Source organism: Alligator mississippiensis, chromosome 2 (genome assembly GCF_030867095.1).
Source record: "Alligator mississippiensis isolate rAllMis1 chromosome 2, rAllMis1, whole genome shotgun sequence".
NCBI classification, from domain to species: Eukaryota; Metazoa; Chordata; order Crocodylia; family Alligatoridae; genus Alligator; species Alligator mississippiensis.
The window spans coordinates 234,224,515-234,245,455 of NC_081825.1; the positions used below are offsets into that span (position 1 = coordinate 234,224,515).

The 20,941-nt window shown below is 44.9% G+C and overlaps 1 protein-coding gene across 7 annotated transcripts in view; it reads left to right on the forward strand.

Moving 5' to 3' along the window:
- PCNX1 (pecanex 1) overlaps positions 1-20,941 on the forward strand; it is a 136,383-nt gene that overhangs the window by 101,721 nt on the left and 13,721 nt on the right. For all 7 annotated transcript variants that reach the window (XM_019476829.2, XM_006267942.4, XM_019476830.2 and 4 more), the window contains 9 exons: positions 658-716; positions 3,500-3,715; positions 4,432-4,685; positions 6,618-6,848; positions 8,985-9,085; positions 12,510-12,660; positions 15,437-15,667; positions 18,675-18,949; positions 20,339-20,547. In XM_019476829.2, coding sequence (XP_019332374.1) covers positions 658-716; positions 3,500-3,715; positions 4,432-4,685; positions 6,618-6,848; positions 8,985-9,085; positions 12,510-12,660; positions 15,437-15,667; positions 18,675-18,949; positions 20,339-20,547 — 1,727 coding nt within the window. The remainder of the gene's footprint in view (positions 1-657; positions 717-3,499; positions 3,716-4,431; positions 4,686-6,617; positions 6,849-8,984; positions 9,086-12,509; positions 12,661-15,436; positions 15,668-18,674; positions 18,950-20,338; positions 20,548-20,941) is intronic.

The window sequence follows — 20,941 nt, forward strand, 5'->3', positions numbered from 1 at the left end:
ATCTGCACAATCTATACCTGCTCTTGGGTGCTTTTAAGCCAAAAAGAATCCAGCTTGACTTTCAGATGCCACTGTGAGGTTTCCATACTGTCATTTAGGAGGAAAGAATTTTGTGCAAACCAGATACATTTCACATGAAATCAGAAACTAACTATGAGGCCCAGGTGTTAGTTTTAGCAACTTCTCAGAATACAGCAATTTGAATACACCTTGCCTTCTAGCCTTGAGGTACAAATTTGAGTGTTATTTTCAGCTAATAAAAATTATACCTTTCTAGATGAATGTCACTTGCGCTTCTTAACTCCTAGTATCATACTGCAAATTAAATTTTCAATGTGTAGTCAACTTGGGTTTTAGCTTTGCTACTTTCATTAACAATACAAGTGATATAGCTAAAAAGCCAAGCAGAACTTTGACAGCATCTTATCCTTATTGTTTTCTGTTGGTTAATTGAGAGGGCTTCATTTATAGATCCTTTCAGTACTCTAACTAAATGGAGTTGTTACAAACAGTGGCAGAATGCTAGATTGAAAGTAGAATAGACTACCAGCAAAGATGGAAATATTTTCCTCAATGCATTGTCCGCAGCATGTTTACCCTATATTTTCTTATATTATGAACGACTATGTTAAGAATGTTTCATTTTGTTGTCTTCAGCACAAAACGTGTGGACCATTCAAACACAAGACTGGCTTCCCAACTTGATAGAAATCCAGGTAATACTCTAAATTGTTGGCTGAAAATGTTTCAAAAGCTGTGGGGGTGGTGTGTGTGTGTGTGTGTGTAAATAACATGAAAGGGAAACATCCACTCCTTTCACCTTCATAGTTTTTTGTGACAAAATTTAAGTTTGCTTGAGAAAGTTAGATTAACCCAGGGGTGGGCAAAGTACAGCCCGTGGGCTGGATCTGGCCTGCAAGGCCATTCTATCCAGCCCGCAGGGCCCCTAAAAAAATGTAGAAATTAATATTTCTCTGCCCTTGGTTCCTGTCAAAAATGACAGGACCCAAAGACAGTAGGACCCAGGGAAAGCCCGGCGGGCTCCATCAACAGTGGGGCCTGCCTGGCCCCACCCCTCTGCCGGAAGTCCCAGGTGCAGTTTCTAGGCTGGGAGCACATGGCTGCCCTGGTGTGGGAAGCTCAGGTAAGTGGGGGGGACCCCAGGCAAGGAAGGAGCATGGGGTGGGGGGGGGAAGCGGCTCCATCCCACCCCGCCCATGCCCAGTGCTCTGCGCTGCAGCTGCTTGCAGCCCAACTGGGGCTGCCTGTGCCCGCTCTGGACAGCCCCACGTGGACTGCGAGCGCCTGCAGCATGGGGCACTGGCTGTGGGGTGGGGGAGGGGCCGCTTCCCTCCCCCCCACTCAGCTTTTCCCCAGGCTCCTTCCCTGCGCAGAGAAAGACGGCCCCTCACCCGCCCCATGGCTGGCACCCCACGCTGCAGGTGCTCGCAGCCCACGTGGGACTGTCCAGAGCAGGCACAGGTAGCCTCAGGCAGGCTGCGAGCGGCTGCAGTATGGGGCACCGGCATGGGGCAAAGAGGGGCTGCTTTCTTCGCTCCCCCCCCCCCCCCCCCCAGCCACCTGCAGCCCGCATGAGGTTTCTGGTGCTTGCTCCAGACAGTTCCGCGTGGGCTGCAAGTGCCTGCAGCACAGGGCACCGGTCATGGGACAGGCGAGGGGCTGCTTTTCCCCACGCTCAGCACCAGCTTCTTATTGCTGGTGAGCAGGGGGTCGGGGCTGTGTGCTGCCCCCTGCCTGTACTGTGGGGCTGGGCAGGCACTGCGTGTGAGCGGGCGGGCAGCTAGTGGGAGCACAGATCCTGCACCAGTATCCTGGGGCCAGCGCCGGTGGGGCCCAGAGCAGGGTGGCAGGAGTGCAGGGTCCCAGCTGACAGGGGCTCTGTGGAGCTGAGCCAGCTCCCCCTTCCCTGCTGGTGCAGCCCAGCCCAGCTCCACAGACCCCTGCCAGCCTGTGCCCTGCTCTGGGCCCCAGTGGTGCTGGCCCTGGGACATTGGTCCCAACACGTTGGGATGTTGGTCCCAAGATGGTGACCAGGGGGTGGGGCACCTGTCAAGGGGTGGGGGCTACCCATGTGGCCTTCGACAGCCTGCCAAAACTGGGTAAACGGCCCTCCGCTCAAAATAATTGCCCACCCCTGGATTAACCTATGGCTATGCTGAATGTTAAATAAGCGCAGGATTTGTGTACAGTAGCTCATCTTATAGTGAGTTGCTTTTAAAGTGTTTGACTTAAATATGTTATTCACACACACAGAACTCTAAAATATTTTTTTGGAAAAATATTTAGCTTTTCTGGTTAATCTTGAAGGGAGTTTTGTTCTAGGTGGGAGAGAAGAAATTTTGGCACCAAACTAGCTACTATCTTGGCTGTAAATTATTTTAACTGCAGAGGATATAGCCATTATTTAATTCAGGGATCAGCAACCTATGGCACACCATTTGATCCAGTCTGTAGATGTGGGACTTGAGCAAAATTTAGTGGAATGGAGCTTCAGCAGGAGTGGGAAATGGGCAGGCACTTCCCCTGTGCCACCACAGGGAAAAGTGGCAGTTGTGTCTGAGTCCTGGTGCCCTCCCGTCTCTAACCCAAGCTGAGTCATTTTGGCCTGCAGCCTGACAAGGTTGCTAACTGCCATCTTAATCTTTAGGATTTTTTATTTTTGTGTATTTTTGTGTAGTTTTTAATGCGACACATGGCATTAGTTTATCACACTCAAGGAAGAGAACATGCTATTTGCATTTTATTTGGCATGGGGAGGGGAGCAAGACAAACCAATTGATAAAAATGAGAACACCAGTCTTTTGATAAAGGACAACCTTTTGAGAGTTCCATCCTTAACCCTCCTAAGACGACAGTTGTAAAATGTAGAACCAGTCTTGTTCAACTTGTCTATTTTTATATTTTTCTGGAATCTGTTTTCCTCTCCCCTCTTTTTCCTTCCTATCATTCCATTATGATTAACTTGGTTACTTTCTGCTCTTTCCTGCCATTCTTGTGCCTCTCATTTCCCATATCTACCTACTTTTTCCTTCACTTGGTCTAACAGCACCCCAGAGCTGCCTACTCTAAACAGAGCCAAGAGGAAAATGAAGCACTTGTTTAAACATACCTAGGTGGCACCAGAATGGTGGCATTGTAACATGTTACATCTGGCCATTAATGTGGCTCTTTCTGCACCTATGTATCTAAAGTGGTGTTTCTCAACTTTTTTGCACCCCAGTGACTTGCCCTTGACTGACTTGCAGACCAGAGGAATGAATCTTTTGGTTTGGTTGGATGGGAACCTGATCAACCTGTCAGATTGTTAAACTGTACCTGGCATCAATTCTGAATAGTTGCCTCTAAAAAATAGAAACTGGGCTTTTTGAAACAACATTGCCATTGAGTAATTGTAAAGTGCAGTTTTTGTTTGGCCTGAATTTTTCCTGTAGGTTTAGATGATGAGGATGATGATAACCTGAATTCAATCTTCCTGTAGGTTCAGATGATAACAACCTGAATTCAATCTTCTATGAGCATTTAACCCGTTCCCTTCAGCACAGCCTGTGTGGTGACCTTCTGCTTGGACGTTGGGGAAACTACAGTACTGGAGACTGCTTCATCCTAGCATCTGACTACCTCAATGCACTAGTACACCTTATAGAGATAGGAAATGGCCTGGTGACCTTCCAACTGAGGGGGCTTGAATTCAGAGGTAAGAGTTTTACAGCTTAACTGTTTTAGACAAACTTACAGAGTTGGCTCTTGCTGTATCTATTACAGGTTGAACATACAGCCAGGCCTGTGGTGCTGCTGGAAGTTGGGGAAGGGGAGACTAGGGGCAGGGTTTTTTCACAGAATTCTGGGTCATAGAGCCCTGATGGACATGGCCCTCAGTAGCAGGAGGTTGAGCAAGGGCTGATACAACTCTGGTCACCTTGTGGCTGCTTGGTCCATTGCCACCACCGCTGTCATTATTTGGCTTCTCCTGTACTCTTGCCCTGCCATCTAGAAGTGCCCTCACTGCATGCCCTGGGCTGCATTTGGCCTGCAAGGAGCCCTGTGATATGGATCCATCCCTGGGCATAAGGTGAGTTTGACACCTATGTTCTGTTACCCAAGTGAGGAAAACCAGGCTTCTCAGATTGCTACCAGGTTTTTCTTTTCCTCTCGGTGTAACACAGAGTGATTGACAACAGCCTTTTTCCTTATAACAGGTTAGCTTGTTTGTTCTTAGCATGACAAATTAGAACTAAGCAGTTCATGTCTTTTGTTTAGTTAAGAACAGTTAGTTATAATTGTTTACCAGCTGTTATCAGAAATGTACTTCTATTACTTTTTTTGGCAACAACCATGTTTAAATATCAAGCAGTTTGAGATTAGTTCCCTAAATGTCCCTTTTGTTTGTTTTTTTCTCTCCTTTTGCCCAAGGAACTTACTGTCAGCAGCGTGAAGTAGAGGCTATTACTGAAGGGGTAGAAGAAGACGAAGGCTTTTGTTGCTGTGAACCTGGTCACCTTCCTCATATGCTTTCTTTCAATGCTGCCTTTGGCCAACGTTGGCTGGCATGGGAGGTGCTAGTGACAAAGTACGTTCTGGAGGGCTACAGCATCACGGACAACAGTGCTGCTTCCATGCTTCAAGTCTTTGATCTTCGGAAAATTCTCACCACTTACTATGTCAAGGTATTATTCTGCAGTTATATGAGAGTCCATTTGTCCTTCAGCATAATGTTACTCTGCTGAATTTGAAAGCATGAACTCTAATGCTTTCAAATTGTATGTGTGTTTTTCAACATGAGGATTGTGAAATGTAACTCAAACTACGATTTTAGTAGGCAGCCATTGATCGTCTGGATTGTGATGTACACGTAAGAGGTCTAGTCAGCTGCTTGATGAATCTGTTTGTGGCTGACAAGCCCAATTTGAGAGCGATACAATTTGTTTACAAGTTTCACAGATCCACGTGTTGTCTGAGGTGGAGGCCAAGCATACAGCATGCTGCTTTCTTCTTTCTCGCTTTGCTTCCATCCTCTGGATCAAAGCCAGTTCATTTTAAGCTGCACCCGATGTCAGGTGTTACCTCTGGATTGGATGGGATTCTGCACGTTCTTCCTAGCTTTCTACACTGATTTTGAACGATTTCATATAATTTTTGCATACATTGTGGTACCTCCATAGAGAGTGCATTCACTTGCTAGAGACATTTTGAATTTCGTTATACAAAGTATTCTTGGGGGGGAATACTGTCTTCTCCCGTTCTCCTGACATGGCCGATGCATCACAATCTCCTTCTCTTGATAGGGGCTTCTAAGTGTGTCAGTCTTGTGCTCTCCAGTACCTCTGTTTGGTATTCTGCCTTCCACTTTATTTTCAGGATCTTATGCAGACATCCCATGTGGAAGCTGTTCAGTCTCTTGATATGCCTAGTATATGTAGTCCACGTTTCTGAACCATAAGGTAGGGATGACAGCACTCAAGTCTCATAGATACGTTTCTTCACTTCAGCTGATAGCTTACTGTTATTCTGTGCACGTTTTTGTAACAGCCCAAAATTCTTAGCAGCTTAGCTCAAACTACATATAAGTGAATTATTTCACCATAGGACATTCATATATTTGTAAAAATAGTAATTGTTTCTGCATTTGTGCAGCAAAATTACACTATAGTCTGGGACAAAGAATGAACAATATCCACTGTACAGTTGGTGGAAATTTTGAAGGTAGAAGATGATTACTTACATTTCAATTATGGGTAGTCTGGAATCCAAACTTAGTTGGGACAATGTTGAAGAAAGAGAGAGGTTGTATTTGCCCCCTCCCCATTAAAACAAACAAAGAAAAATCTTCCTTCCTGTTGATTTGGCCTCTGTAACGCTGGTTAAACACCACTCTGCCCTGCCTTCTGCCTTTTATAGTTAGTGAAGACTAATTTTTGTATCGTTAGGAAATTACTTTTTCTTTATCTTCAAGAATATCAGAGTCCTTCATAAATTGTATGCAGACAGCACCTTTGAAATGCAGTCACCTCTAGGATTTGGTGCAAGGAGCAGAAATCCATCATCATGAGCAAGACTGCGTTACAGGGAAAGAAATTATTGACCAATTCTCCACTTCTGCATAAAGGGCCAGAGGGTCTTCAGTGACCACCAAGAACCAGCCTTCAAAGATGACCTCAAAAGATCCTTTTATCGACTCTTACACGGTCTTTATAACTTTCACCAAACTCAGAGCTTAAAATACTTGCTAGACATTCAGTACACACCTAAGGTTTTTTTACAGCCACAAGGTTTAATAGTCCCTTCCTCCCTCATTCATTAATTTAAAAGTTTATACTCTATAGAAACTGACTGTTTAATCCCCTATATTTGCCAGATAAAATTTCCCATGCACTCAATCAAATATTTAGATTGCCATAGATTGCAAACTAGATAATCTAATAAACAAATGCATTTATACCACATCTCCAGTGGCAGTTAGATTTATTCCTCTTATGCGTTGTTTAAATATGGTATGCTAATACGTTACATTTCCATCCAGGATTTATGCGAGTACAAGGAAATGGAGATTTACTGTTTCCTGTATTGACCTATGTATCTTAAACTTCTGTTCCTTTCAGGGCATTATCTATTATGTCACAGCCTCCCCCAAGCTAGAGGAATGGTTGGCTAATGAAACAATGCAGGAAGGACTACGACTGTGTGCAGACCGCAACTATGTTGATGTAGATCCTACGTTTAATCCTAATATTGATGAAGATTATGACCATCGTCTAGCAGGTATCTCCCGAGAGAGCTTTTGTGTGATTTACCTCAACTGGATAGAGTACTGCTGCTCTCGAAGAGAAAAGGTAGGCATGATTGAGTCAGGAGAACCGTTTGTGATTCCCAGAAGTCTCTTACATACGTTTTCTTGCAGGGTTCAATTTTAGTCTCTACTGAAATTTAGATTTAAAATTGATTTGACAGTAACTATTGTTGTGGACTAGGTTAGTGGGTTAATGATTATACCTGTTCTCTTTATTTCAATTTGTATTTTTATCTCTCTTGGTCAAATAAAAGCATGCGCAGTAGATTTAAGTAAGTACAGTTATCCTACCTAATACAGTATAACCTCATAAATCTGACACGTTTGGGACTGAGCATCTGCTGGAAATTTGAAAATTCTGGATATTTGAAACCAGAGTGGGTGGGTGGGGTAATGGTGGCCAGTTGGGGAGTGGCGGCATGGGGGTGGTGGATGGTAGCGGCAGCCGCCGCATTGCATCCTTTTTCCTCCGCTGCTCCGGAACCAGCTGCCACTACTCCCTGATGTGCCAGATTTTCGAGAATTTCGGATTTTTTATATCTGGATTTATGAGGTTATGCTGTACCTGGATGTGTTTTAGTCATGTTAGAAATTAGAGGCAAGTAAAATATATACATGGGCCGAATTTGGCTTGCCCAGGGATTTTATCTGACTTGTGGCAGGTCCCATAGGCCTGGCCAGCCCAAGCACAGGGGGCTGTGTGGGCTGTGGCACATGGGCCTTATACCACCACCAGTGCGCAGCTGAGCTGGGGTGGCTCAGTAGTTGAACTCTGCTTACTAGCAGCTCTTCCCACCAGACCCAGCCCTGCTCTCTGGGCACCCTGGCCCATCCACTTCACACCCACTGCCAGGGGTGCCGGATGGAGCGGGTGGGTGGTTGGGGTCAGGGGCCAGGTTTGTGAGGCAATGACAGTGTGAGGAAGGGGTCCAGGGTGGCGCTATGATTCACTGCCCACACATCCCTGCAATGGGTGCCCGTTCTGCAGGCAGGGGCATGCAGGGAGTGGGGATCACAACTCTGCCCAGGCCCTGCCCCTGCATTGTCATTGCAAAATCCCCACCTCACCTACCCATCCTGCTCCCAGATGCCACTCCTAGCCCAGCCATAGCCCCATCCCATCCACCTGGCTGAGTGTACCCTGCCCACAGGGGTCCTGAGTCGGTCTCCATGGAAACCCTGGGGCCAGGGCCAGGATTGCCAGGTGGTGGCACGCCGGGGCCTGGGCAGAGCTGCAATCCACTCCCAGGTCCAGTAATCTACCACTTAAGGAGTTGTGGTGAGCAGTTGCGGGCCAGGGGGTTGGGGAGTACTGACCTGGCTTGCAACAGCCCACCAAAGCTCCCTAAGTGGTTCTCCAGCCCAAATGATTGCTCACCCTTGGTATAAATGGTCGTTTGTAGATAGTGAGGAATGCAGGTGAAAAAAGGGGCAACATTTAATGAAGCATCTGGGGCTTTAGAGTGAGAAATTATTTTGGAAGTTAGGGAGTAGGAGGAGGTCTTTCTAGGAAGTGTAACACTTGAACCATTTTTCTAATTAATGGAAAATAATGAAGAATGTTGTTTCACTTTTATTAAGTGATTGTTACTTGCCAAATACTTTTTGGGGATGATGGAAAGTGCATTTAATAATTTATATATGTGGTAGTCTAATACCAAGAGAATTGTATAAATATTACAAATATTACATCAGAACTGCTTCTTTGTAAATACTATGCACATCACCTTCCACTTAGAAATACGTATTTGAAACTTGCAAGTGACTTATGTCTGGTCTATCAAAATGGCTTTTGCTGTGATGATCATGGATACAGTTGGTCTTTTGTGCTCTGAGATGAATTTTACAAGTATGTAGTATGCATGACAGAAGGTGTATGCATGCTGTAGGTGTGCAACATATTCAAATGGCAAACAGCACACTTGTCTTTCTAATCAGGTTTGTACAGTATCTATAAGACACTTACTTAAATAATACATAATTTGATTTTGATCAGGGATTTTGGCATCTGGGAGAGATTTATTCTTTGCATAAGCACTAGAATTTCTGTCCTCCTTCCCTTGTAGCTTTTTTCTGTTGGGTTTTTTTTTTTAGCATTCTTTCCAGAAGGATAGACTTCGCTGTAATATCATTCTCTTTACCTGACCTTCCTTTTTTTTCTATTTTGTTTTTATTATAGCCACTGGATGCAAGTAAAGACTCATCCCTGGTGACTCTTTGTTATGGACTTTGCGTTCTGGGGCGGAGGGCGTTGGGGACGGCTTCTCATCACATGTCTAGGTAACACGATGTTCTTCTTAAGAAGGCAAAGATCCTAAGAGCATCTAGATAGGGATAATGGATGATGCTTTACACAAGTAGTGGTATTCTATCTGCCCCCAAATTAAACAGATGGCATAGTCCATTAAGGGGCCAAGTGTCACTCTTACCCCCTTCCCAAGTTTGATCTGCTGCTCTGCTTTCTGCTCCCTTCCTGGTACTCTACCCAATCTGCTGCTTTGCTTTCTGCTCCCTGTGGTGTCTTCCACTGTGCTGCCAGATTCCAACCTAATCTGCTGCCCCACACACACAGGTTGACCTATCATCCCAATCCAGGGAGATAGACACTATGTCTAGTGATTTGAATCTGGGCTTTTTCTTTATGGTTTCATTAATAAATGTGGTACTTAACAGTTTTCCTCAAAAGCTCAAAAATAAAGTTAAACATGTATCAAAATCTAAAGCATGTCCCTTCCCCGGACCTTGGGCTCCTGGCAGCTGCTGCTTCTGTATGCTGTCTACTTAAAGGTCCCCTGCTCCAGGGCCTGTCAGTGCAGCCAGCCTGCATGCTGTAGTTCTCCTCCAGCTCTCCTCTGTCAACCTTGCTAGGACTCAGCTGCATATTGGGCAAGTCACCTAACCCTTTGCAAACTATCAACCCTCAATCTGATATGGAAGGTTAGTGTAAAATATGGTTGTATGCTTTGTGGGGGGAGACCCCAAGTTGATGGCTTAAATATAGGACATAAAGTAACAGAATGCTACTCATCTCTTTGACTCTAAGTACAATGTAGAGGGTAAAAGGGCAAGTATAAGATAAAAACTGATGAATAACTCCTTAGAGCCACATAATGCAATTCAGCAGTCAGGTTAGCTCATTAGTGATGTCATTGAGGTTGGTTGCATGGTCCATGACTTTTCCATATTTTCTCTTTAAATTAATTCAGAGGATTTCCTTCTAGTGTATTATGCATTTATGCTAGTGCTAATAAACTAGAGGTAATATTTTGGCATTTTTTTCAAAGTTCCATTTTCAAAGTACCTTAGAAATTTAAGTACCATGATTTGCAGTGAGACTTTGACTCAAGCGCCTAAGTTACTTTTGGAAATGGGATGACAGATCCCAAATCACATTAGGTTTTTTCTTCAAAGTTTTACCCTAGATCAGGGGTGGACAAAATGAGGGATCCGGCCAGCAGCTGGACTCCATTTCCCAGCAGCCCCTGCCTGCATCGCTGCAGCCAGTTTCCATGGAGATCCCAGGGCCATGACAGTTTGGGGTTATCTGCTTAGAAAATCCCTCAGTATAGAATAATGCAGTAGTTCCCAAACTCTGACAGATTGCGCACCACCAATTTAAAATGCTACAACCTTCAATATCGCCAGCAAATTTTTCAGTTCAATCTTAAGTACCACCAGCCAATTTTTGTCATATAGAGTAATTATAATAAATCTGTTTACAGTTACCACTGACAGGTTGTCTGCGTACCACAGATTGGGAACCACTGGAATAATGCATTCTGAACTCTGGTCTCCATAACTACAATGCATCCATTGCAAATGTTAACATATTTTTAGTGCCTACATGCTGTTGTCACTTGGCTTTCATTCTTGTGTAAGCTTGCTGCTCCCCTAACCAAGACTGTTTATGGCAGGGGTGGGCAAAATGCAGCCTGGGAGCCAGATGCGGCCCACCAGGCCATTCTATTTGGCCCGTGAGGCCCCTAAAAAATTTAGAAAATTAATATTTATCTGCCCTGTGCTGCCTGTCATGCAGCCCTCAATAGCTTGCCAAAACTCATTAAGTGGCCCTCCACCCAAAATAATTGCTTGCCCCTGGTTTATGGGAAAGTAGCACAAGTATGCATGTCTTCACATATAATAACACTGTTCTAAATCAGTATTACCTGCAGATTTGTATAAAGCAGGGGTGGGCAAAATTCGGTCTGTGGGCTGAATCCAGCCCACCAGGTCATTCTATCGAGCCTGTGGGGCCCTTTAAAAAAATTAGAAAATTCATTGTTATCTTCTCAAGGCTACCTGTCAAAGATAACAAGGTGCCAGCAGCAGCAGGACCCAGGAGGAGCTGGTGGTAGGTGTCAGCAGCAAGGCCCACTCAGCCCTGTCCCACCCTCAGCCCCCAACTGAAAGATTTTGCCTAGCAGTGGCTTCTGGCCTGCTAACTCTGGGTCCTTCCTCCATCTGGGAGTGAAGAATCAGATAAGAACGGGTGGGAGCAGGGAAGCAGTGGGCAGGGAAGGAAGAGAAGTAGCAAAGGAAAGGCAGTAGTGGCAGGCGCTGTGGGGAAAGTGGCAGCGGTTGGAAGTGCGTGGCCCTGGGGCAGGCCCCCCCCCCCCCCCCCCCCCGGCTCCTACTGTGTTCTGTAGTCCTGGCACTGCAGCTGGGAACCATACGGCATGGCACGGAGCCAGCCAGCCCAGCCAGGCACCTCCCGGCAGTGCACGGTTCCCAGCTGCAATGCTGGGACTGCAGAATGCAGCAGGAGCCAGTCCGGCCCCTGCGGTTCTTGGCTGGCTTCTGTTGCCACCTCTATTGCCGGGGCCAGGTGCCTGCAGCTCCTGCACTAGAGCTGGCTGCCTTCCCTGCCCTGTGCTGCACAGGTAGGTCCATGGACTCTGTCAGGAGTGGAGGGAGCCCCACCCCCCACTTCCCTGCAGAGTCCTGTGTGGGGCTTCCCCCTGTGTGAAGGCAGGAGCTGCAGATGTGTGGTGCAGAGCCTCTGTGATGGAGGCAAGTTGTCCTCCTCGGCCCCTCATGCAGCACTGCTGGAACTGCACCCTGCCAGTTGCCAGTGCCTACTCAGGGCATAAGCTGATCACCCCTGCCTGCTGCTGCTGCTGGCACTGGGGGCTGTGCACCATGTGGGGAAGTGTTTTGAGGGTTCCCACACCCCCCACCTTCCCTCACACTCCACAAACCTCACACACCAACGCCCTGCCCTTATAACCCCCCATATACACACACCCCAGCATACCCTATCCCCCCCCCACACAGCCACACCCTCTCAACCCCCCCACACCCCACCTTATACACTCTCACCCCCCCCACACACACACTCTCTCAATGTAAAAGCGAGACTTTATTTTTGAGTTATTATGCAGTCCCTCCTATATACAGTACACACACACGCACATCATGACATACATTTTTTGTAATAAAATTAAAATATATTTTAGTAGGCGTTTGACTTTTAGTATATGATTTGGTTTTTGTCTAGGTCTAAGATGGCAAGGGGGTGCGACTTCCAGTCCCAGTATGGTGACCAGGGGGTGGGGTTACCCATGCAGCCCTCAACAGCTCACCAAAACTCATTAAGTGGTCTTGCAGCCAAAATAATTGCCTGCCCCTTGTATAAGGGGTTATGCTTACAGAGGCTTTTGATTAGTTATGTTAATATTTGGGGCTTTTTTCTCCAAACCCGCAGTAATTTGGAATCCTTCCTGTATGGGCTACATGCCCTGTTTAAAGGTGACTTTCGTATTTCTTCAATCCGAGATGAATGGATCTTTGCTGACATGGAATTACTGAGGAAAGTGGTAGTTCCTGGAATACGCATGTCACTTAAACTGCATCAGGTAATATATTTGATATATAGTTCTTTTGATTGCTATCCGTGCTAGTGATTAAATTGCAAAGCCTGAGGCCAGTTTTAAATATAGCCAATATGGGCAGGGCTTTGCAAGCTTTAAATTGTGTTTAAAGTGATACAAAGGGCTAACTGTGTCTACAGTATGTTTTTAAAGAGAGCTTTGTGCACCCCTTTCATTCTGGCCAAGCAAGTGAAATTATGTTCGTCATGGTTAAGCCCACTGACTTGCCTGAGTAGGCCCTTAGCCTTTCCAGGTAGTTATTAATTTATTTTCCCCCTCCATCATCCACAACCCTCCTGCCTTGTCTTCTTTTAAAGGGATTATCTCCAGTGCTCCTGGTGGTGCATTATAGAGTTTCCAAAACTAGCTTCAGTATTGCTGCACTGCATTTTGCAGTTTAAACCTATTCTTGGCTATGAAATTCTTACCAGTTACATGTCTCCACATCAGATACATTTCACTGAGATTTCTTAGGGAGAGGGGGAAATTAAGCAGAGAGAAACAGGAGATAAGGAAGGAGGGAAAAATGTGTGTGACAGTGGGGATGGAAAATTAATAAATGATAAACAAACTGATCCTGTAATCATATCATTTGGATGCATTGTATCTTTTGCAATTTTATGAGTGAGGAACGATGTAACTTATAATCAGCATTTGAAAAATTAATCAGAAATAGATGGCTAGAGGCAAATGTGAAGCAAGATAAAAGGGCCTATGGACTTGGTAAGAATGGCTGAATTTAGCAAATGCATTAGGCTTCCAGCTGATGTGCAGCCCAGGAGAAAAGAGTATTGTAGCCCAGAACTGTTTTGTTGCATCCTGAAAATTGGAAAGAGCTAAATTATGACAGAATTAAATGACTAAAAAAAAAAAAAAAAGGTAAAGTCCTTCCCCCAGCAATAGCTGAAAGCTTCCCAAAATATGCTATTTTTGTACCGGTGGTAATTAGAATCATAGAAAAGGAAGCTTAGACGGGACCTCCAGAGATCATCTATTCCAACCCCCTGCCTGAGGCAGGATCATCTGTCCAGAGCATTCTATAAAATACATAATCTAAGCTCTACATCAGGCTACCATCAACCCTAATACAACACAGAGCTAACACACTAACACCTTTACCTTTGTCGCAGGTAAAATAGGGGAATGACGGCATGTAATATTCTGCTTCTATGAAATATTGTCAGTGTATATGCTCAAGAGATCCCAGGTAGAGAGAAATGTCCTCTGCTACAGAGGAAGGCAAAAATCCCCAGTCTCTACCAATATGACCATGGGGTAAAATCCCTTCCTCACCCCAAATATGGTAATCAGTTTGACCCCGAGCAGAGGTGTAAGACCCTCTAGCCAGGGACCTCCATCCAACTTTGGTCCCAGCAAGAGAATTGACACACCCCAAAGTCCCCAGCCTTGGCTATAGTCCCCACCCAATGCCTCTGAGGAAGGCTTACAGACACCCTGATACATATAGCAGAAAGGGTGAGGGCAACCAGTAAAGCCCAGATATGTGGAAAATACCTGCAGTAGTACATAAATGTAGCTACACCTAGATCATTCCCAACCAGTGGCTGCCCAGTATCTTCTTGAACACCTCCAGAAATGGAGAGTCCACAACTTCCCTAGGCAGTCTGTTCCACTGTCTCACTATTCTAATAGTGAAAAAGTTTTCCAGATATCCATTCTAAGCTTACTTTGCTACAGCTTCATACTATTGGCCTCCTCTTTGCAGCAAGAGAGAAAAGGTGCTTTCCCTTTTCTTTATGGCATCCCTTCAAGTATTTGAAGACTGCTGTCATGTCCCCTCTTAAGTACCTTTTCCAGAAGCTGAACATGCCTAGCTCCTTCAGTGCTCTTCTTATTTGATTTGTTTTCCAAGCCCTTTATCTTTGTTGTTTGCCTCTGGACCCTCTCTTAACTTTTCCATGTCCATTTTTAAAATGTGGAGCCCCAAGCTGCACACTATTCTAGATGAGGCCTAGCCAGCGCATAGTAGAATGGCACTATCACCTCTTGTGTTTTGCACCCAATGCTTCTGTTGATGCATTGCAAAACTGCATTTGCCTTTTGTGCAGCTGCATCACACTACAGACTCATTGAGTATGTGATCTACTAACACTCCCAAGTCCTTTTCCATACTGCTGCCATCCAGCCAGGTGTTTTTATATTTGTTTTTGATTTATTCTTCTCGAGGTGTAATACCTTGCATTTGTCCACTCAGTCCCAAGAATTACAGGTTTTCCTTAATTTAGCAGAGTGAATATAAACTAACCAATCATAGGAGTAATGTAACAGATAACTCTAGTAGAGCAACACAAAGCCACTGTTGAAGTGGCAGAGCTAAAATGTATAAATCCTGAAATGCTCTTCATATTGTAGGTTGCTGAAAAATTTGACCACAAATAAGATAAAAATTAGAAATAGAAAAATACATACCAATATGCATATACAATTTTTGTTTTAATGGGACCTTTTGAATGAATAAAGTTTACATGTACCAAAGCATGCCTGAAGGAATTTTGATAAATGGAAAATATATTAGGTTTTAAAATCCAGCAGTTAATTCAATAATTCCACCTACTCCCAAACTAAAAAAAAAATGAAAAGAATGATAGATTGCATAATAGTGCAGGTCTGTATTTTGACCACTGTAATTTTGTGCACTGCATCGATCTGTTTGTGTGTTTGACGTGTAAGACCTTTTTTTTTTTTTGTCAGCATCTGAAAAGTTGACACTTTCAAATAATGCTTGCTTTCTTGGGTTCAGGATCACTTCACTTCCCCAGATGAATATGATGACCCTTCTATCCTCTATGAAGCCATAACCTCCCATGAGCAAAATCTGGTTATAGCACATGAAGGAGACCCTGCATGGAGGAGTGCTGTCCTTTCCAATTCTCCCTCCCTGCTTGCCCTCCGCCATGTGATGGATGATGGAACCAATGAATATAAAATCATTATGCTGAACAAGCGCTATCTTAGTTTCAGAGTCATTAAGGTAAACTGTTTTGGTACATACCAGAGGAATGGCCAGATGTGAAGCTTGATGGTGTTTTGGAATTTATTGTAATCATTGTTGGAAACTGCTACTTCAGCCCAGCCCAGTACTTGACTTGGGGGTTATGTCATGGCTTGTCTCTCCATGTGAAGACAGCACTACATGATTTGTTGTCAGTATAGAACTAGCCATAAATATTAAAAGAAAAACATACTATTTAATGTAATTCCTTAGATATCTAGTGACAGTTCTAGCAGTCCTTTGTTCATTCCAGTGGATCGAATTAAATTTTTCACTGTTCTTCATTTAGTCACTTAGTAATGAACAACATCTTATCATAAAACTCTTTCAATTGTCAGCTTGGCCATATGAAGGCAGTAGTGTTATAGTGAGGCTTTGCACCAGCTGTGGTAGTGGCTTAAATTTTATGTATGCTTAGATGTCAATGATAAATGTAGTTTTAATCTGACCCTTGTGTTGCTACATGCTGAAATGACTCGACACAATTTAAATTTCTCTTTTAAGGTCCACATAACATCCAATCAGCTTTGTATTATTTAGTCCCTTCCTTCTGTCCAGGTGTTGTTCTTGAAAGCTCCTTTTGCCTGCTTCATTCACACCCTGATTGTCGTCATTTGCTAAGTATGCCCCCATAAAGATGCATAGGAGAAGTCTCAAATAACATATATCAAGCTGTCACTCACTTCAAAACAAAATCCAACTTATTTGTAATGGTCCATCTGCCTTCCTGTATTTGTTTATGTCTTTGAAGTAGGAAACTTGAATTCTTAGCATAGTTCTTCCACAGTACAGTGCTTGTATATATTAAGGCCAGGAACAGACCTTGCAATTCATAGATTCATAGATGTTAGGGTCGGAAGGGACCTCAATAGATCATCAAGTCCGACCCCCTGCATAAGCAGGAAAGAGTGTTGGGTCTAAATGACCCCAGCTAGATACTCGTCTAACCTCCTCTTGAAGACCCCCAGGGTAGGGGAGAGCACCACCTCCCTTGGGAGCCCGTTCCAGACCTTGGCCACTCGAACTGTGAAGAAGTTCTTCCTAATGTCCAGTCTAAATCTGCTCTCTGCTAGCTTGTGGCCATTGTTTCTTGTAACCCCCGGGGGCGCCTTGGTGAATAAATCCTCACCAATTCCCTTCTGTGCCCCCGTGATGAACTTATAGGCAGCCACTAGGTCGCCTCTCAACCTTCTCTTGCGGAGGCTGAAAAGGTCCAGTTTCACTAGTCTCTCCTCGTAGGGCTTGGTCTGCAGGCCCTTGACCATACGAGTTGCCCTTCGCTGTACCCTCTCCAGGTTATCCGCATCCTTCTTGAAGTGCGGCGCCCAGAATTGCACGCAGTACTCCAACTGCGGTCTGACCAGCGCCCGATAGAGGGGAAGTATCACCTCCCTGGACCTATTTGTCATGCATCTGCTGATGCACGATAAAGTGCCATTGGCTTTTCTGATGGCTTCGTCACACTGCCGGCTCATGTTCAACTTGGAGTCCACTAGGACTCCAAGATCCCTTTCCACCTCCGTGCCACCCAGCAGGTCATTCCCTAGGCTGTAGGTGTGCTGGACATTTTTCCTCCCTAGGTGCAGCACTTTGCATTTCTCCTTGTTGAACTGCATCCTGTTGTTTTCTGCCCACTTGTCCAGCCTATCCAGGTCTGCCTGCAGCTGTTCCCTGCCCTCCGGCGTGTCCACTTCTCCCCATAGCTTTGTGTCATCTGCAAACTTGGACAGAGTACATTTCACTCCCACGTCCAAGTCGCTGATGAAGACATTAAAGAGTATCGGTCCAAGGACCGAACCCTGCGGGACCCCACTACCCACACCCTTCCAGGTCGAGACCGACCCATCTACCACGACTCTTTGGGTGCGACCCTCTAGCCAATTCGCCACCCACCGGACTGTGCAGTCATCCACATCACAGCCTCTTAATTTGTTCACCAGTATGGGGTGGGATACCGTATCGAAGGCCTTCCTGAAGTCCAGGTATACGACATCCACCCCTCCTCCTGCGTCCAGGCGTTTCGTAACCTGGTCATAGAAAGAGACTAGGTTGGTCAGGCACGATCTGCCCGCCACAAACCCATGCTGGTTTCCCCTCAGCATAATTTGCCCTGCCGGGCTCTCACAAATGTGAGCCTTGATAATTTTTTCAAATACTTTGCCAAGGATGGAGGTGAGACTGACTGGCCTATAGTTGCCCGGGTCCTCCTTCCTCCCCTTTTTGAAAATGGGGACCACGTTAGCCCTTTTCCAGTCCTCTGGGACTTGGCCCGTGCGCCACGAGCATTCGAATATTCCCGCCAGTGGCTCTGCAATGATGTCGGCCAGTGCCTTCAGCACCCTCGGATGGAGCCCATCCGGGCCTGCCGACTTAAAGGCATCCAGTTCTTCCAAATGACTCTGCACCACCTCAGGGTCTACGCATGGAAGTCTGGCGCCTTGCTGCTGCCTCTCTACAACCCCAGTGAGAGACTTGTCCATGGACAAGTCATGCCTGTGTTTATCCTGGAACAGAAATATCCCAGGACTGTTGTGTACACACATCTCCTTTTTAATTGGGTTTTAGTGAGCCTAGGAATGCATTGCTGCTTTTCTGTCTCCAAGGCTGGAGATGAGCAGGTGAATGAGCAGGGGGCTGGAGACCAGCCGGGGGGTTGGGGGGGGGGGGGCGGGCTGCAGGGAGAGCTGTAGTCTCTGGGGTGGCTGGGACCCTGCAGGCAGGGTAGTCCATGTACTTGGGGGGGGGAACCCACCGCTCCTAAGCTGTCCCCACACTCACAGCCCCCCCATACCTACCCACACTGACTTGCATCCCCCCACATCCCTCCGCACAGGGGTTGCATCTGTTTCATTTCCCGAGACAAATGTAACATCTGTTTGTAACCTTGTTCACATCTGTACACAATAGAATAGTCACTCCTGCCTGTCCTTACCTAATTTTATAATATGTTGTCCATCTTTTTCTTGCTTTTTGTTTTCTTATGCAGGTAAATAAGGAATGTGTACGTGGCCTCTGGGCAGGACAGCAGCAAGAACTTGTCTTTCTGCGCAACCGTAATCCAGAGAGAGGAAGTATTCAAAATGCAAAGCAGGCTTTGAGGAATATGATCAACTCATCCTGTGATCAGCCCATTGGATACCCAATCTATGTGTCACCTTTGACTACTTCTTATTCAGATAGCCATGATCAGCTTAAGGAGATTCTTGGGGGAGCTATCAGTTTAGGAAATATCAGGAACTTCATAGTGTCAACATGGCATAGGTGAGCTGTGAAAATTAGCTTTCAAGAGTATCCAGATCTTTAGAAACATCTGTCCTGTCACAGTTGTTGGGTTTATTTTGGCAGAATATAGTTTAAGAGAGTCACAGCAACGTGACTGCCTCCCTGGATTATTTTTCTTTTTGGCACAGTTGTAGCACACAGCTACTACTGTAGCATGGAATTTTTTTGGCAGAGCATGTGAATAATGTCCCAAGAACTTTCTAACTGACAGTTCAAAGAAACTTTGAGTTATCCCATCAATTGTAACTGAGATGCTCTTCATTTAGTTACACAAGGAATGAAAGTCTTTGGAGGAATAAAGCTTATGTTTATGCAGCACTTTGAATGTGTGAAACACCCTATGGGTTCTAAATGTTACTGTACTGTACTACATGGCTTTTATGAGTAGCATAATTGTACATAAATTAAAAAGCAGCATATTAAGATATTGGGGCTACTTCCTCATAAGTGCTTGGAGTATTTACCACAAGCCGAAGTATTTTTTCCTGTCTCAGTCCAAGTCTTTAACACATTAGTACAGTAACTTGTCATTCCTACAGTGGAGCATTAGATGCCGGCCAAGTATGTTTCAACACCCTTGATTTGGAAGCAAATAAAGGCAAGGATGTAATAAGATTAAATGGGATAGAAAGACAGGGGTGATGCTAGGGGCCAAAGAACAAATAAATCAGTCCATCTCAGACTTCATCCTCTGAGCAATAAAGTAAAAATGTTTATTAGTTCCATGTAACAAATTGATTAACGCACCACTTGAATGTTCAAATGTTGGCAGACATGCCATACATTTCAAAGCATCATAATATTCTCTATTTGCTGTGTTTTAACTGTGAAATTGTTGCTAAAGTAATGTGTGGGGAAAACCACAAAAATGCCAGCATCATTTTTTGTTCATTTAAATACAGTATAAATATAATACAAGGAAAGCCTTGACACTAGAGATACATAGCTTCTGTGGGAGATGGGACAGCATAAACTGTTACAATTAGAAATGGAGAACCAGTAGCTTCTGCATTTTTTTAAATGTGCTGTTCTACTTAATGTGACCAGAATTTTAAAAGGTGACTATTATGTTTCTCAGATATACAGCAATATATATTGCCTGAATGTTCAAGAGAAAAAAAACATTCTTGAAAAAACAACTACAAAATTAGAAAGCATGATATAGAATAGAATAAAACATGCTTGTAACTGACCTTGGGGAAGAGGATGGATAAAGACTTCATAGTCTTGATTTTTTTTTCAGTATGATGATTGAATTTTTAGTAATTTTGTACATGCAAAGTGCAAGGCCTTCCTTTGAATCCTGATGCACAGGATGTATGATTACTTTTTCCTCATTAATGCAGATGATTTTCATTGCATTTTCAGGTTGAGGAAAGGCTGTGGAGCTGGCTGCAACAGTGGTGGAAACATTGAAGATTCAGATGCTGTAGGTGGGCCTTCCTGCACAAGTAACAACGCAGCTGTCAATGAGTCAACACAGAGCAGCGTGTCACAAGGTGGAGGAAGTGTAGTTACAGGACAGGGACCTGCAGCAGGACTCCAGCCTCCTGTTGCATTTCACCCCCCGACGCTAGGTAAAGTAATGGAACCATATGTTAGTGCCTTCCTCTGGGACAACTTGCTTTGCACCTTTTAGGCTAGAGCTGAGTTGCAAATACTAAATGGAAATAGAGCCGTATCCCAAAATCACAGACCTGGATTAGCACCATGACAAGTCCCTGGACCAAGGCCTTGAACAGTTGTTCATGTCTAGCAATGGAAATTTTTTAGATATTTCCACTGCTGGGAAACATTTCAGGTGAGGGAACAGTACAGGCATTCAACCTGCAGTTGCCCCCTGCTCTCTGTCCCTTTCCCCAGACCAGGGGTTGGTCTGGGGAAGGTGTGAGGAGCAGCAGCAGCAGCTCCAGTCCTTCTTTACCAGGAGGCTGGAATAGCAGGGCAAAGCTGCCTGCCCATTTCTCAGAC